Raw genomic sequence first — 18,573 nt, forward strand, 5'->3', positions numbered from 1 at the left:
CAGCTTGGGTACTCAAGAAGGTCCTACTGAAGGAGGTGGTTTTCAATCCTATAGTATTTACACCACTTTTCTGGAATAAGCTATTGTAGAAGAAAGATGATTCCAAAAACTGTAAGAAAAAGTATTGTCTTAAACTAATTCCTCCAATTAAATAGAATCATAGACTGAATGTGACCTTACCTTGTGGTCTTGTCCACTCCCTGACTGGACACACCATACATCTGGCTTCAGAGTTAGATCCAACTTTAATTGACCTTTACTTAATTTAATACAGTATTGTAAAAGTAGATGAGGTTGCTACCTCTCCAGTGACAGTTATGTTTGTATGGCCTATATTTAGAAGAAACTTCATTCTGTTACTAAAAAAACCTACAACTCCAGATGAAATGAATTCCAACATTTTTTTTTCCCTTCTCTATTCACAATTCTAGACCTCAGTGCTTAATTATGACAGGTGTTCCAAGTGCACGTCCAGCTTTGCTTCACCTTGTCCATGCTTTCACCAAGAATGTGGGTTTGATGATCTGTGGCCATGTACATATGGTAAGTCTGTTCTATCTTCACTTTAAAGTTACTTTTGGTTTTGTTTGATGTTTTTGTTTTGTTTCTGGGTTTGTTTTTTTTAACCTGTTTGTGGTTCTTGTTTGCGTTGGGTTTTTTGGTGTTTTTTTGTTTGTTTGTTTATTTTTTTAAAAGAAAGTGTCTTAGATATGGAGAAGTGCAAAACCAGAGATATTCTGGTAGGATCCACTCATGTATGGGTTATCACTACTCCACTTAGGTATACTACAGGGGAAACTGCAAAACTAGTACCTTTGGTCATTTGATGCTTAAATGATGAGGAAGCTTTGTAGGAGTAAAGTGAATGTTGGATTACAGCCTGGGTCTCTTTCTGTCCTTGTGTCATACAGTCTCATGTTCTCTCTCGTTCTTTGGACAGAGCAGTTAGTCAAAATGATGTGCAGTACACAGCTACATTTCCTCTCAGTGTTACCATTTCAAGGAAATGGATAATCTCTGTAGATTTTTTTAAAAAATCCAGGGCTAAAATAAACTTCGTTGAGCTGGAATTCAACTAGCTCAGCCAACAGATGAAAATGGCTCTCAACATTTCATGTACATTTTTATTCCTTCATTACCAGGTTCATTTCATTGGCAGGTGAAACAGTAATGCCAACAGCACCTTTCTTCCCAGCCTCTAGTATTTTACTGACTTCCCCTGTTCTTTGTCAGGATACGAGGTGTGGGGTTTTTGGGGTTTGAGGTGTGTGAGGGCTGTTGTGCAAGGACATAATTTTACTACTTAAAAAAGAGTTATCTTCTAAAGCAGCCTGTAGAGGTTTTGGGGTGGGGGGAAGGAAGCAAGCTTCAAGTAAATGTTCTTTAGTGTTGTGCTTGTCATGAGTTGTCTGAATTGTGATACAAAGTGGCTGTCATAATATGATCTGTACCAAATTTTCAGTTAGTTACAGAAAGGCTGTTGGATCCCTGATAAGCATTGGTAAATACACTTTAGTGTATTTGGAATGTGTAGTTTAGCTTTTATATCTTAAGACCAAACTTCTGCCACAGTACTAAGAACATTTAAGCAAGTGTAACTTTAAATGCAAAGATTGGTCGGTTACTCTTAAATACATCTAAATTTACCACACTTGTTAAATCTGACTTGTTTATGATCTAATGAACGGGATAAGACCAAATCAAGTTAATGCAATATACAGAACATACATTTTGTTAAGCAAATACAGGCCAGTTTTGTCTTTAGAAAATTCAATTCTTTTTAATTCCTGACTATACAAACTTAAAATTTCAGTGAGTGTGAAGGCCAGAAACTGAGCAATACTAGGGAGGTAAGCTATCATAGATGGAATTGCTGTCTTTAAAAAGAATAAGGTAGCATCATCTTTCTTGTAGGAAAGCAGTTTAGAGATTTTCTGGGAGCATATGCTATATCTTTTTAAAATTGCTTTCCTACACAAAGGGTAACAGTATCTCATTCTTCACTAACTTTAATCATTTGATTCACATCCCTTTTGTGTTTGGGACACCAGAACTACTATACGCAGTATTCCAGGTGGGGTCTCATGAGAGCCAAGCAGAGGGGAGAATCACCTCCCTTGACTTGCTGGCCATACTCCTTTGGGTGCAGCCCAGCATACAGTTGGCTTTCTGGGCTGCAAGCGCACACTGCTGGGGCATGTTGAGCTTCTCATCAACCACTGCCCCAGAGTCTTTCTCTTCAGGGCTGCTGACAGTTTGGTCAAAGTCTGTATCCTCTTGTAAACTGTATCTTACTGCAAAAACTGGGCTGTTGTGTTCTTGACTATACCTCATCCTGTATTCTGGATTTTGATGTCTAGGAGGAGCACAGTGATTCATCCTGATGGAAGTAATAAAAAGAAAGTATTTAATGAGGAGATCACTTTGACTGCAACATAAAACTGCAGAAGTGACACTACTGTGACAAAGGCTTTCTATTTAGGATTATTAACACACAGAGGCATGCTTGTACAGCTTAAAACAAATATTCCCATAAAGCTTAATATTAAATCATCCTATATCTGTGTTTATTTCATTACAAAGCTCTTTGCTTTTAAAACTGTGTTATGCTGTGGAGGACTGTCCTGATTTCCACTGGGATAAAGTTAATTTTCTTCCTAGCAGCTGGTGCAGTGCTGTATTTGAGCTTGAGTCTGAGAACAATGCTGATAACACACCGCTGTTTTAGTTGTTGCTGAGCAGTGCTTGCCCTGGGACTTTTCAGCCTCTTACCTCAAGCTGTGGGGTTTACATTCTTTCGATTCTCCTCCCCATCCTGCCTGGGGAGGGTGAGGAGAAGGAGGGTGTAAGTGAACAACAAGCGTGTGCCACCTGCTAAGGAAGCCAGCTGTGCTCTGCAGGAGCAAGATTGTGAAAGTTTGAGCAGCCCTCCTTCTAAAAATGAGAATCTGGTTCACTCTGCTGCTGCTAATGCCTAGTATTTTTTTGTTTTGGGGTATTGGGTTTGGTTGGTTTTTTTGATAGTATGGAAGCATGTTCTGAGGTTCTTCAAGTTTGAATTGGATTCTAGTGGGGTGGGGCTTTATTACTACTTGTAATTCTTATTCTCTCTCCTTTTTATTTCCTTATTTTCAAAGGGTCCTCGGAGGCAAGCCATGAAGGAACTGTCAGCTGACTTGGCTAAATATCAGCGATGGCTGATTAAAAACAAGATGAAGGCTTTCTATGCACCAGTGCATGCAGAGGACTTGCGGGATGGAGGACAGTACTTAATGCAGGTACACCTCTCCTTCAATTTTTAATTTTTTTTTTTTAAATGGAAATGATTAAGATGAACATCAAAATTAGAAGTGTTGGAAGTATTTTCATTTTTCAGAGTTATCTTAGAACTTTGAAAAATACTTTTTCTGTTTAAGTAAATAATAGAACCTTTAATTTTGTTCTTCTTAGGCTGCTGGCCTGGGTAGGATGAGACCTAACACCCTTGTTGTTGGATTTAAGAAAAACTGGAGACAAAGTGACATGAGAGATGTTGAAACCTACATCAATTTATTCCAGTAAGTAGAAAATATGAAGTTGTAGCTCTTACGTTCCATTTCAGTACGTTCAGTAATAAGGTGATCTTAGTTGCGTGAAGTCTCACATAGACTCAGATTTTCCATGTTGCTGATCCAGCAGTCTTCAATACCTTGTTTTCTTCTGATACAGAAATTAATAAGCAAGTTTTTATAGTTCAGAAAGATTCTATTTCTATATAATAACTCTGTGTCTAGAAAGAGTTGCGGCAGTGGTCTGAGGTTTAAGAGTCTTTAGAGATGAACCTGGTGTCTTATATGCCTGTCTTTAAAGCATGTTTTCTACTTAAAGCAGGGTTTTCTGTACACTACTTCTGTACAAATTAAGTGTAGTGGAGAATGAATCAATTCTTATGCTGAAGCTCTGTCTTCATTAAACGTTGCTGTCACATACAAGAACTATTTTACTTACAAGATACACAGCACTGCCTCACAAAATAATACAGTAGCCACAAGGGAGATGGGGAGAGGAAATCCTAGAGTAATTTGACAGTACTGAAAGGCAGACCAGTTCTGGCTGAAAAACTTCAAGAATAATATGTAATACAAACACTTAAGAAAACCAAAGCTTGCTTCTTGTACTTATACAGAAGTTTTTTTGTTTTCCTTAAGTGCTGCTTAACCTGCTTCATTTGTGCTTTACAATTTTCATTTACTGTGCATTTAAAAGAAAGAGGAGGGAGGGATTACGGGGAGAGATTAGAAAACAAAGAAAAACAAATCATTCCTTGAATTCATTAAGAGAAAAGGATCATACCTGTTCCTTGAGAGAAGCCAGAGCATGAAATGCAGTGAAAAATAAGGAAACATGTTGGTTAGTTCTTGGTTTTTCTTTTTTTCCTATTTTATTTTGAAATGGCTTGTGCTGGAAGATGTGTCAAGGCCAACAAGTTACATGGTTTTCCACATACCAAAAGAGAAACCTCAGGAGGTAATAACTGTAGGTCAAGCATGTTTCTGGAGAATCTCTGGAAAACTGAAAGTTTCTAAAGCACGCAACAGACATCTAAACACATCTAATCTGTACAGATTTAACAATTAATTTAAAATGTTTACTGGTGGACAAAACATTTTCTTGTTAAATCAACCTCAGTTTTTCTTGCATAATAGAATATATTGACACTTTGAACATTTCTAATCAAGTCTTACTACTTCTAAAGAGAAGTGTTTAATGAGTGAAATCTTCAGAAATTTCTGTCTGTGGAAATGACATGGGAGGGAGTTCTCTGAATTATGGTTGGTTGTAATAAGGTATTTGTATTTAAAGGACTGATGATTAATGGCTGTTGCAAACTGTATGATATGGTGAAGTTCATGGTTTTCTGTTGTGTTTCTTGAGGGTTTTTTTGTTCTTCATTTTACTCTGCTTTCACTCAGTGATTTATTCAGGCTTTTTGCTTGTTTATAAGGTAATGATGTTTTCCTTTATTTTTTTTTTAAAGGGGCAAGTTCCTTTCCCATTCCTGATAGAATGGGAATAGGCACATTATAGCTAATTTGATTCTATATTACAACTTTATAAGTGTGTTTAATACCCACATGTTTTGGAAACTTGTGCCAAAGTTTTAGTTCTCAGATCAATGAGTTCCAGTCAAAATATGTTCCTTTTTTATGGGGAGAGATAAAAGTTTAGATTTCTCAATGTATCTGGCATTCTTCATGAAAAACTTGACTGGCCTGTTTATCTTGCTTTTATTTAATTGCTGTTTACAGGGGAGAGGTGGAGAGGGGATTAATCTGTGTTGCTTTTCAAGATATGGTGTTCAGTTCACTAATGCAGTTGATAGTCTGGAATTTAAACTGAAATTGTAACACACATTTATGATCTGGGAGTTTAAATGGCAGTATTTAATCACTAGAGTTTGTTCAAAGAGGGTGCGTAAAGTAGCTCTTTAGAAAAGAAAAAGCTGAAAATACTTTATTTTTGTTCCTTGTGTTCAGTGATGCCTTTGACATTCAGTATGGTGTAGTCGTTATCCGCCTAAAGGAGGGCCTGGACATTTCTCACCTTCAGGGCCAAGGTGAGATTTACTTTGTTTCATCTGCTTCTAATTCCCTTTTAATACTGCTTTCTGAAAATACTAAATGAAAATAAACTTAAAAAAACCCCAGAAAACAAACAAAAACCAAAACACAACACAACAAACACACACCTTAAACAAACAAACCCAAACAAACAAAGAAAACCCACATCAAACTAAAACAGCAGTTGTCTTTACAGAATAAAAATCATTGAAAGTAGCAAATCAGAAACATAAAAGGCAAACCGCCCATGTATAGCAACAGACCTTTTGTTTTCTGTGTGTTTCAACTTTCTGTATTCATAAGCTGTATATAGTTTCTTCCCAAGGATTTACTATTTTACTGAAACAAACAGGCTGGCAAATTGGTATAAAGTATTTGAACCCAAGTCTAAAAATGATGAAAATCACAAACGTTGCATGATCCAAGAGTGCTGTGGGTCTGGTGTGGGTTGCCAACCCCTACATGCACTAGGTTAGAAGCCTCAGCAGTAGTCCATCTCAAGTTTGGAAAGGTTTTGTTTTCCATGTAGAAGACTTGGTTATGCTTTGTAGTAGTGGCCTTAAGCCGAATGATACAATTTTAGTTAAACTTCAAGCTGAATAATGGAGAAAGCCTGTGAGCTTTGGGAGCAACTGTCTGCTGAATTGATAGCGTCTAATTTGTTCATAGCTTGCTCCCTACAGCGCTGCACAAAGAAGAACACTTGTGGCACAAGCTCTGTAGGGGGGCATCCTCTTGAAAGAGGGAAGAGTTGTTACTTCATTGGAAACACAGAAATGTTGTAGGATTTGGAGAGAAGCAGAGAGCCTGTCACTGTGTGCAGTAGGGCGCAGGAGTATGAGAAAACGACAAGGAGTGTAGCATGAGAACAACACTCCTGAGAACACTGGGGAATGAAACACCAAGATGACAGAAGCTTCTTAATATCCCCTGGAGACTGTGAGTTTGCTTTAAATCTGACAGCTACCATGTAGCTCCACTGAAGCCAGACCTGGAAAAAAGTCCTGGCTGTGAGAACATACTTGGTCTGGGCCTTGTCTGAGGTTCATCTTCTTGGAGTTAGAGTAGAAATTGAAAATACTTCTGCAAGTAATTTTGTTTTCCTCCTGGTTGTATTTTTCAGTATTAGTTAGCTCTGGTTTATGTTCAGCCTGTGGTGATGCAGTCAACAGCGAAAATCTGGGAAGGAAGGAGCAGGAAATTACAGCTTTGCTCAGAGGAGGAGTCTCTTTGTACTCTTAAGCAGTTCACATAAGACTTTTTGGTGGTTGTTTTCCACCTTTTTTAAAAATTTTCTTTCCCTCTCTTTGCCATGGCATAAGAATTGCAGTAGAGTTTAACTGAGTGTGAACTATCTCAGTATTGTCTCATACCTGTAATTGATACCATTTGGAACAATTAAATTGTTTAAAATGTGTTTCTTTGCTTTCTCAAAGAAGAATTGCTGTCATCCCAAGAAAAATCTCCATGTACCAAGGATGTCATAGTAAAACTGGATTATAGCAAGAAGTCGGAGACAGACACTTCTATAGCTTTTGCTCCATCATCTAGTGAAAGAACTTCACGTAAAGGTAACTTGCTCATTAGCAATGAAATCTGAATTCTTACTGTTTCTCTCTTTCATTCTGTCTTCAGGTTCTCTCTCCCCTCACCAGGGAATTATTTAAGGCAGTTTTCTGTGTGGAATACAAGTGTGTCATGCTTTTCTAGCTGTTGATATCTAAGCACTAAAGTTCTTTGATTTAGAGCTTCTACTATCTAGAATGCATCTTCTACATCTTGTCGCTTAAATAAAACAGGGAGTAGACAATGACATGCAATAGATTTTCTTTATTAATGAGTTTGTCAAGCATTAAAAATTGCTTGAGAATTGTGCTACACATCTGTACATTTAAGTGTGATTTGAAGGCTCCTAAATTTATGAAGGTTTTTTCACCTCAGGCTAGAGTACTATGTCCATGTTAGCTGACACAAGTAATTCATGATATTTTGACATGACAATAACCAATTTTCCTCTTCTTTTTAAAATAAAAGCTCAGAGTGACTTAATAGTTAAATGAGCAATGTGAGTACAAATAAATCTGAGGATCTGGTAGACTGCATTTGTGTTCTTTTCTTTGTATGAAAATCCATTTCATTCTCCATCTTTATTTTCTGTTTTTTATGTACACTAGTAGTGCTTTCATTAACATCAAAATTAACATTTTTATTTTGTATCTTTAAAAATCTTCCAGAGGAGGACGAGGATGGAAAGACTCCAACACAACCACTATTGAAAAAAGGCAGGCATTTTCCACCTTTTTTGTGTTAAATCATTCTTTTGCATTATTAATTTCAGTTTTTCTTTTGTATTCCTTTCTACACACACATATATATATCTCTATCTAAATGAAAGAGGAAAATATCAGCCTTGCAATATTGTTTCCTCATGTCTGCTTTGGAATGTGCTTCATCTTTATGGATTTGACCATGGAAAATGCAACTTTGTGGAAATTCCCAGACAAAGTTGCTACTGAGAAAGGATTGTGCGTATGTCTTAAGATAGGAATGTTGGATATTTCTCTCTCTCTCTCTCTCTCTTTTTTTTTTTTTTTTTTTTTTTTAACTTTTCATCTTAAGTAGCATTTGAAATGTGTTCAGGAGCTTGTTTGGTACTCTCAGGTATCTTTCTGTGTCCTTACTTGATTTATGAGTACTGGAAATACTACCTAATGGGGCAGTGGAAGTGCTCCATCAGTATATTCAGTAGATCTTCTAAAGACATAGTTGCTGCTCTGTTATTTGGAGTTCTTCAATAGCTTTCAAATTAAAGCATAATAACAGCCACTCAGTGAGATTAACGTCTGAAATAATACAAAGTATTAATTCAAATAAACAGCATTTGCAGAGCAGTTTTCACTTCCTGGTTTATTTTGGACTTTTTTCAAGTTAAGTAAATATTTTTGCCTTAACTAAAATTTATCTAACTTTTTATTTTCTTGATTTCAACAGCTAGAAGCTGTTGTGTTTTAATAATGGAAAGTGAGATTACGTCTTGAAGCACAAAATGGCAGTTTGGAAGAAGCCCCAGTATGCAGTAAAGTAAATGTAAATCAGTCACAGATGTAAATTTAAAAATTCCCAGTAAAATAACGACTGAGATGAACAAGAGCTTCTGGCTCTTGTTCAAACTGAACTTTTAATTAAGGGAAAGGGGTTAGTTTAGCAAATGCAAAATAGTACTTCTTGCAAAAGACAGAATTGCAATATGCACAACTAGCTTTTCTTTTCACCATATTATTGAAGAAAAATGGATTTAAGGAAGGAAGACAAGTGCTTAGGATGTGGTATTTACATGTAAATTATCCACGTTTTTCTGGAAGTTTCATCATATGCAAGGGGGTAGCAGCAGTGCGTGACCTAATACTCTGAAGTAGATATGAAAGGTTACTTAAATTGTGCAGGCAAATGAGTGTAACTTAGAGATCCTTTATTTGTCAAATGTCTGCTAAATGACTTAGATTTTAAATCTTTAGCTACTGCAAGTATGAGTTTGCAGGTTTCCTAAATACAGCTCAGTTTATATCCATTCAGTCAAAATTTGGAGTCAGGTTGGGGGGAAGAAACAGTTATTATTTAGACTCGGAGATACCACAAAATACTAAGAAGTTGCATTTTGATGAATTTCTGAGTGATTGAGCAAAATGCTTAACTTCAATTTTATCATATTTTTTTTTTCCAGATTCAAAGAGCCAGTCCTCTCCTTTAAATCTGACTGACCAAAGACTTCTTGATGCTAGTACTCAGTTCCAGAAGAAGCAAGGCAAAAGCAATATTGATGTCTGGTGGCTCTTTGATGATGGAGGTAATGTGCTTTATACTTTAAAAACAAATGTTAAAAAATTACTGAAGTTGCCTTTTAATTAATTATTAATAAATATCTTTCAATCAGTTCATACACAGATTACAAATTTGTACTATTAAACTCTAACACGATGCTATGTTTTCTGAATCATTCCCAAATTCTGGTCAAATTGCAGGTTTGACATTGTTGATTCCGTATCTTCTTACAACCAAGAAGAAGTGGAAAGACTGTAGGATCAGAGTGTTCATTGGTGGAAAAATAAACAGGATTGATCATGACAGAAGAGCGTAAGTTTACCTTTAAAAATTTAATTTGAAATGCTAATAGATCATGTTACACAGGACGTGACTTTTTGTTCCTAGTAGCCTTCTTTCAGTTGTTCTTTGGTTGAGGTGTAATCATACTCTCTTCCCTTTCTCCAAAAAAAAGTTCCATTTCCACCAGATTGTTTTGGATGAGATACCTCAAGTTAAACTAATTTATCTGCAGCAGCATTGTCTGACACTTAATATTTTCTTTTTCAAATACTTTCTGAGTTTGTCTTTAAGGAAGAGCTCTTCTCTTAGTTTCATGGTTTCAAAATGTTGGGGTTTGTTTTGTTTTTTTGTTTCCCAAAGCATGTGGTTGATTTATAGCTGTATGCCAGGTCAATTTTTTTTTTCCCTTTATTTCCTATCACATTTAACACATTTAAGTTGCCTTTTTTTTTTTCCTTAAACTTGTTTTTACAACCAAACACCTATCTGTTTAACCCTGTGAAATAATTAAAAATCTGTTCATGCATAAAGCCTTATTTTCTTCATACAGGATGGCTACTTTGCTCAGCAAGTTTCGGATAGACTTCTCAGACATTATGGTTCTTGGGGATATTAATACTAAGCCAAAGAAAGAAAAGTAAGTCTCAAAAAGCCCAACTTGTTTGTTTGCTGAATGCTTGATTGATTTATGAATTTTGAATACTTCTTTCTTTCCTACATACCAGTTTTGATTAGAGTAGTTCCTGTGACATCCAGTGCTTCACAAAAATGCAGGAAATAAATTAAGCAATAACCCCTACATCCAAGAACATAGAATTTTATATTTTTTTAAATCTCTGGCCCTCAGACTGTAATATTAAACTTAGAAAAATACAGTTTTAAAAAATCCAATTTGTCTGGAGCAAAAGAGAAATGCTCGCAAAAAACTTAAATGGCTTTTATCTTACTTTGAGTCATAGTTTAATGTAACAAAGCTTGGTCTTCAAATAGCCATGTGATATTTCTGATTTTCAACTTTAAAAAATATTAAATTATAAATGGCTTTCAGTACAAATATGTAACAGAATATGTAAGATCAAAAAATATTATGCTCCTTTCCATTCAAGTCATCTTTAGTGTGTTGAAGCTGTAAAACTTTTATGTGGATTTGCATATGACTGAATAATTTCACGTCATGCAAATTAGAAAGTACTTGTTTACAACTTACGTAAATGGTAAAGGCTAGTATGTATTCTTTTTTATCCTGCTTTTAGTCACCTTTTCTTAAATGTATAGAATATATCAAGCAATTAGAACAATAGAGTACTCCTGCTACTCTGATGCTTTTGGATGTCTTAGCTCCTGGGAGCCTGCTATTTTACAGTGTGAAAAACTTAGAGGCAGCACTTATTTAAGCATAACAAGTTGAGATAGTAGAATTACATGGAATTATTTTTATTTCATAGAGGTGATCTACAAGTTATTTCTTCTGAGAGTGTTTTTTTCTATCTCTGTAGATACATTCCCCACAATATATCCAAAACCTTTGCAAGATGCTAGTTGGCATTAATAATAGCTGTAAGGAAAGCAGAGGAAGATGATTTAAGTTGTGATGTTATATAATAGCATATTGTCACTACTTTTCCTTTTTGTTCAGGCAAAAAATAGCAGATCACATTTGTTTTTTCCCTTTTGATGAAGGTGAAGTCACCATAACTTCAGTAAAGACGACCAAGAGTAGGAAAAAAAAAATACATTTTAAGTAGTGTGTGGGGTTTCCTGGAGGAACAGGAACATCTCACAGAATGGGCATGTGGGGAGTGTTTAACTATACAGAAGCTAACATGTTACACGTACCGATACTACAATTTACCCTGAGAGGTATTCTTTAGTGTTTGTTAAGCTTACCGCACTGCAGTTTGCAGCCACAGAAGACTGGCAATACCTTGTCATCTATATAAAAAAACCCCATTCAAATAGCATCAAAATGCAGTTACTTCATTGGATGCAAGACATACATTTCAGTATGTATTTGTAAAAATCTTTTCTCACATCTCACATGCTGGGGCTATTGAAAGACAAGTTACCTTCATAACGTGTGGCAGCCTTGTTTGCTGTTCAAATTCTTAATGTCGGTAGAGAAGGTAGGGTAATATAAGTTGTTCTTTCTAGTAGATACAAATGCCTCTTCAGTCTTCAGAAGGTTTTCTTCCAAAGTTTTTGCTAAAGTTCAAGTAAATTCAAAGTAGCACTTCATATTCTAACAGGGGCAACAGGAAACCAAGATGGCTGTAGTTATTTGCATTCGACTGTGGCTCCAGGACTGTATTGCAAAGGTTAAAAAGAAATAGAACAGCAACATCAAAGCCAAAATCCTCATGGCACTAGCAGGAAACTTGATAGCTATTTTTTTTTAGTGTGACATGTAAACTCATCTTTCAGATTTAATTCTGAAGCTACTGTTAGTTACTCAACTCCTCAACTTTCAAAATTACAGTAAAACTATCAAAAGTTGCTTGGGTTTTTTATTTTTAAACTGGCTAAAACTTTTTATTTCATGATGAACAGTGAAAGCTTCTACAGATGTCCCTGATTGTTGAATTGTGTCTGCATATATAAATAGCTGATTTGAGGTTCTAACTGCAGTTGGCAGTGAATAGGTTTCAGTTCACTTTATTTTTACATGGTAATAAAACTTAGTTTCTGATACCATGAAAGTCATTGGTGACACAGACTTGTATCTATTTTAATATGTCTGTTCAACTCAATCATTCAGTATTGCAGCTTTTGAAGAAATGATAGAGCCCTTCCGACTTCATGAAGATGATAAAGAACAAGAAGTTGCAGATAAAATGAAGGAGGATGAACCATGGAGGATAACAGATAATGAACTTGAGCTTTACAAAACAAAGGTTCTGTATTTATTTTTCATCCTACTGCATTTGTGAATGTAAAATCAATGAGTTCATGCTTGTAATTATCTCTCTTCCATAGCTGTTTTTATGCGTAGCTGATGGAAAGCAGCATCTAAAACCATTTAGGCGGTTTGCAAAAAAAAGAAAAAAGAAATATTTTTGCCTTCTGGGAAGGCAAGGGCCTAAATGCCTTTCCTACATTATTCTATCAGTTAATTTAGAATAATACCGTCTTTATTCGGCTGTCTTTTTTTTTTTTTTTTTTAATTTTTATTTTTTAACCAAACATACCACATCTAATTGTGGTGTTAAAGAGCAATTAAAAGCTTGACATTTTACCCAAGTAGTCATGCACTGTAGAGGCATCAGAGGTATTCCTTTCAAGTGCTTCTGTAGAGGAGACTCAGTAGCAGCCTGTAACAGGATTCAGCTACAAGTATCTGAAAAAAAAAAGACTGGTCAAAGTTTCAGTGATCTCAGGTTCTTCAAGATGGTTTTGAATATATTCCACACATCTGTTTTCTTTCCTGTCTGGGTTTTACAACTTCTGTGAGGATTTGCAGTAGAGAAGAAATGGGAATGGTATGCTGCTGAGATTTCTTGACTGCAAATTACCAAGGGTTTGGGGGAGAGTGGAAATTTTATAAAGTACAGTTACTTTATGGTTAATGACCTGCTCGATGCTTTCCTGTTCCTCATGTGTATAAACACTGCCAAAACTAATTTCAGTGAGTAATTGAAGTGATTTATTCTTCTGTCTGCTAATAGCTTAATTGTTTCCTCAGACACTAGCCTGCAGGCTAACTAGACTAAAGCTTATTTGAGAATAACAGAACTATAAGAAATGGTTACCTCAAAATGTTTGCTAGGAAGTCAGTTGACATAAAAGAGCTGAAAACTACTAAGGAAGCTACCTGAGATGTTAAGATAGGGTAGGCCCACCATGGAGATGAAGACAGGACTTCACTTCTCTAAGATGTATTCACTGTAAGCTTCCAGGATACAGTTAAAAGAACCTTAAAAAGAGCATATATGGGGCTCTTGCTTAAAGGAGCTATGGAGGGTGGTACCATTATTAGAGGAACTACTTTAAATTTAAACTTTTATAGTACCTGCCTTATTTCCACATTTTAAGCTTACTGCTTTCTCCTCTCCCAGCCTTACAACCATAGGTGGTTTGGAAAAGTGAACAGGTTGCCAAACTGAGGTGGAAGTACATGCTTTCTCCAAATGATTCATACCAATTGATCATAAGTGGTTTTCATTTTTTCTTGAATGAATGAACTTTTCATACTTCTGTATAAAAGATCTTCCTAACAAGTTTCATTTTAATTACAGACTTACCGCCAGATTAGGCTAAATGAGTTGCTGCAAGAACATTCAAGTACAGCTAACATAATTGTCATGTAAGTAAATGATGTGTACTGTTATCCTAATTGATACAGAACTGTAATTTGAAATGTAAGTATGTGTAAATACAGGTTTGGAAAAAGCTGGTGCCTTGACATTAAAGTACAGAAGTACTCAAGGTTTCAGTGCTGGAAGTATTTGTTAGATGTATGGAGCTGCTCTACTAATAAATGAAAAATGGCCTGTGTAGCTTTAGATGATTACCTCCACATTTGCAGTGGGGGTCAGGATTCCCACATTCCTTCCTCTCCTGCATGCCAAATATTCCCCTTTCTTTCCCATCCTTCCATTCAGTTCTTTTGCTAGGAAATCTCTCTAGGTAAAGTTAAATATTCATCCTGCTGATGGATTTTCATGGAATTGCTTTTGGTGTAAACAAGCAGAATGCAGATTGTAGGTTTCCTTGCTGTGTTTTTCTTTAGGATCAGACTTTATTGCTCCATGAAGTAGTATTGCAAGTGAAGTTTGAGTAGGGCAAATAAACAGTAGGGTTTTTTTAAGAGAAGTGTATGGCATGTTTTAGAAGGGCTGTGAGAAAGAATATTAGACTGCACCAACCTGGCATTGTAAGAAAAAGCTTTTTTTTTAAAAATTTTGATGAGTTTTTCAAGAAACTGTCTTCAACTGAGGAGAATTCTCCATGAAGCTACCTGAATACAAAATGATGGTAAGAGGCCGCAAGTGAGGGGTAAATAGATGTAAAGGCCTGTGGTGCTTAAGGTGTGAACTCTCAACCCATTAACTAAAATCGGGGTGGGGGCGGGGGGAGAGGGGAAGCAAAACAAAAACTGAAAAGGTTAGGAAATTTAACTTTGCATCTACCTCTTTGCACAATCATACTTTCATGTTTACATGATATGACTTGTACTCCACCAGGTTTTTCTAATTGTTGAATGCTTTTTTTTGTTTGTGTAGGAGTTTGCCAGTTGCACGAAAAGGTGCAGTTTCTAGTGCGCTATACATGGCCTGGTTGGAAGCACTTTCTAAAGATCTGCCACCAATTCTTCTTGTTCGTGGCAATCATCAGAGTGTTCTTACCTTCTATTCCTAAGAGTCCTGCAGATGGGACAGCTATGATGAAATGGTACTTCAGTGCACAGGGGAGAGTGACTTACATATATATGGTCTATAGTTTAACATCACAAAGGCAAAAAGTGACTCTTCTTTCACTATCTCACTGACTTGAAAGCACACAAGGAAAGTCGCTGTATTTCTAAAGGTGTGACATCTTCAGTTTTATTCTGTATTTTCTGTAATCTTGCTTAATGGGGGAGGATTCCTTGTTAGACTGAAGAACAAGACAAGCTTTTTGTTTGCTATTTGAATAGCAGCAATAAAATGTTTTATTTTTGATCAATAAAAGTATTATAGATTTATAAAAGCCTTTTAGCCTTGAGGTGCCTTCTGAAATTAACCAAATCTCATCCATACATCCTATTTTGTAAATTTATATAGAATGTCAAAAATCTGCCTTCAACTAAGAGTTTAGATCAGACTTCCTTTAGTTTCTAGTCTCTTCCATATTACAATAAAAATGCTGCTTTTCAGTCTTCCATCAAGATATTAGTTCTTAATATTGTATGTATTGTCAGAATTTTTTTTGGTTTTTATTATTATATCTGTTAGATTTAAAGGTCAGGATTAGGGCGGGTCAGTTGTACTAACACAAATTCCTGATGTGATTGTCAAGACTTTGTGCTACTAAATTTTGTAAGAGTTAAAATAAAATCAGTTCCTACTAGCAGAGAGATCCTTTTCTCAAATTTGACAATGTGTACTACTGAGATATATGGCTAACATTAGCTGCCTTGGCAAAGGTGGGTCTAGAGCTTTGTAGCTCTAATGTGGAGCCAAATTCATCTTACTGTCTGATGTAAGTACAAATTAGAAGTAGTACAAATTAGAAGAAAAAGACCTGTCCTAGTTCTCGGCCTATTATGTTTAGGTGTCACTTTCAAACTTACTTTGAAACAAAACTTAAGGCTTGAATGGGGATAATATAAGCAATGTGATGCTATCTAACAGAAAACAGTAAACACTATGTGAAAACTTGCTATCCAATATAAAATGTAAAAGCTACAGTTCTGTCGCATTTTTCAACAAATGGTTAAAAGGACCACTAGTTACTAGGGGAGATGTTTTTAGGTCAATTCATTCAGTTGTCAGAAAATACATTTATTCTTATTAAATAATACTCAGGTTTGATTGTCTAGCCATTTAGATCTCTTCCATACATCCTACTTTATACATTTTCTATGTTCAATAAAGAAACTGCCAATCTTGTGTGCCCTTTCATTGCATATTTTGAAAACTTCATAATTTAGTCTACTATGAACACATACACAAGAAAATTCACTTGAGCCTTTGTGTAAAGGTCCTAGTGTGAACTATTTTTTAAATTCCTAATATATTTTGGATAGAAAGGATTACCTAAAAACATTTCACAAGTTTTTGATATTAGCATTGGACATGCTACTGGATCAGTTTACCAGTGGTTGAGTGACTTTTATTTAAGGATGCACAGAAAAGGTGTATTTTTATGCTAAATACAAGATCAAATTGAAATATAACTTTCTTTTGAAGGACAGAGCATAATTGTTGTGTGGTAAGGTAGAGCTTCAAGTTGTTGTGATTAAAGATAAAAATAATCTACACTGTGCAGTTTACAATGTTGTCAAGTTCTTGATAAACTGCAAAAAATCTTTTTTGCTGTTTCTGTCAATTGGATTTGAGACTATTGAATCACTTCGTTTATTAAAAAAATTAATAAAAACAAATGTGTGTTTTGCTGCTTAGTGTGAGATAACTGATGCCAGCATGAACCCAGCTTGTTACGATAGACATTGTAAGACAAGACTGCAGTAAAAGTGCTGTTTCCTTCTAGGTGAGGGGGTGGGGAACAAACTTACCAATGTATCTATTACAGGTTTTAAAGTGTTTTTTGGGGGAAAGGGATGTCACATTCTGAGTATGGAATCATTGCCATGTTTCTTCTTGTTTTGTGGGTTACATTCTTTTGAACAGATGGACAGTAAGGCATGGACTTAGTGCTGCTATCTTTAAAAAAAAAAAATAAATATGCACAGGTACACTTACTTAAAAGATTTTTTGCCCATTCAGGAAATCATTGCTTGTGGTCTGTAACACAGAAACCAAATGAAGTGTGTGTATACATGCATATATGTGTATAAAAATTATATAAAATATATCTAAATATGCATATGGGGATAGTTAAGGTAGTCTGTGAAGTAATGTAGGATGCTTTTCATATGCACTCTCAGAAGTCCACTAACACTAGGCTCGGGGTCAAGCTTCAAGATTATTTGCTACACTAAAATTTGAATAGTTAATGGTAATTGTTTGCAAGATGTCAGTTAGTGGCAGTCACTCCAAACTTTTGCTTTTGACGTCAAATTTCGGTATGTTCCAATCATTAATTACTTGAAAAATGAAATCACTTACACATGGCAGTTCATATCTTCTATAGATTAGGTTTCTTTGTATGGGTTTAGAAAGACGGTAGTAGCTGGAGCAAATCAATTATTTATTTGTGCACTGGTATTTAGGTTTCCTTTTACATACATTCTTTTTGTATGCTTTTTCTGACATTGCATATTTAAAAATAACTGAAAATAATTTAAAGATCTGAGCATTAGTGGGTAATGGCTCACTTGGTTTGAAGAGGTAAGATTTGATACTGTACTGTAACTGTCACACACAATGCTTTTCTAATGTTTTAACGTGATTATTGCAGTTAATACTTTGTACCAGGGGGATGTCACTGCAATAAAAGGAAGTGAATTCAATACAACTGTCTTGTCTCACAAAGCCTTTTTTATTGGTGGGGAAAAAGGAATAATGTTCATAGTAACACACTAATACTGAAAACAGTTCCCGATAGGTGAATATGCTTATTGCATGCATCTGGTACGTAGGTTTATTCTAGAATTTGCTTAGGACCATGCAGAACTTACAGCCATTCAGGTGTCTGGTATAAGGAGATAAGTGTCTTGTTCTTGGGGAGGGAGAATGTTTGCTGCTGCTGGGCTAGGAATAGCAGTTGTTTTGCATAACAAAATTAAACCTTGTTTTGCTCTCTTAAAATTTCTCGAGACCTGCAGACAATGTAGACCAATCCACAATGTGTGGTATGTTTAAGCTGGAATGTTAGTATCTCAAACTTTGTTTCTATGACATATAAAATCTGTGTTGCGTCTGAATCCAGTGGACTGTTCTAACTCCTTTTTCTTCCTGAAAACTGTAGTCTGCTGGGGTATGAGGAAATATGTTGGGAAAATGATTTGTAAGCCTCAGTTGCTTGTGAGTAAGACACATTTGGCATTAACTCCACTAATGTACATTTAACTAGTTGAAAAAAATACCATCATGAAACCTGGCAAGTTGTTTTCTCATATCAAATGGTACTTGGAACTGCTGACTAACTTTTCGACCTCATCAGTTTTGGTGTTTCCCAATGTAGCTGAGTAAAGGAGATATTTAATTTGAAAATTAACATCTAATGAATTCAGACTTCTACTATACATTCTTAATTTACTAAATACTTGTAA

At 35.6% G+C, this 18,573-nt stretch overlaps 1 protein-coding gene across 6 annotated transcripts in view; it reads left to right on the forward strand.

Annotated features, from left to right (window-relative positions):
* The window catches only part of SLC12A2 (solute carrier family 12 member 2), a 63,565-nt gene extending 45,749 nt beyond the window's left edge, over positions 1-17,816 (forward strand). For 2 of the 6 annotated variants that reach the window (XM_030471265.1, XM_030471270.1), the window contains exons 16-27: positions 432-543; positions 3,138-3,278; positions 3,451-3,557; positions 5,517-5,596; positions 7,037-7,171; positions 7,835-7,882; positions 9,322-9,444; positions 9,620-9,731; positions 10,252-10,338; positions 12,457-12,592; positions 13,934-14,001; positions 14,921-17,816. In XM_030471265.1, the coding sequence (XP_030327125.1) occupies positions 432-543; positions 3,138-3,278; positions 3,451-3,557; positions 5,517-5,596; positions 7,037-7,171; positions 7,835-7,882; positions 9,322-9,444; positions 9,620-9,731; positions 10,252-10,338; positions 12,457-12,592; positions 13,934-14,001; positions 14,921-15,056 (1,285 nt within the window). In that variant the 3' untranslated portion in view covers positions 15,057-17,816. Of the gene's footprint in view, positions 1-431; positions 544-3,137; positions 3,279-3,450; positions 3,558-5,516; positions 5,597-7,036; positions 7,172-7,814; positions 7,883-9,321; positions 9,445-9,619; positions 9,732-10,251; positions 10,339-12,456; positions 12,593-13,933; positions 14,002-14,920 lie in introns of those variants that run through there. The other 4 variants (XM_030471267.1, XM_030471268.1, XM_030471269.1 and 1 more) reach the window with 4 other exon arrangements.
* Positions 17,817-18,573: the final 757 nt, after the last annotated feature.

This window comes from Strigops habroptila, chromosome Z (genome assembly GCF_004027225.2).
Source record: "Strigops habroptila isolate Jane chromosome Z, bStrHab1.2.pri, whole genome shotgun sequence".
NCBI classification, from domain to species: domain Eukaryota; kingdom Metazoa; phylum Chordata; class Aves; order Psittaciformes; family Psittacidae; genus Strigops; species Strigops habroptila.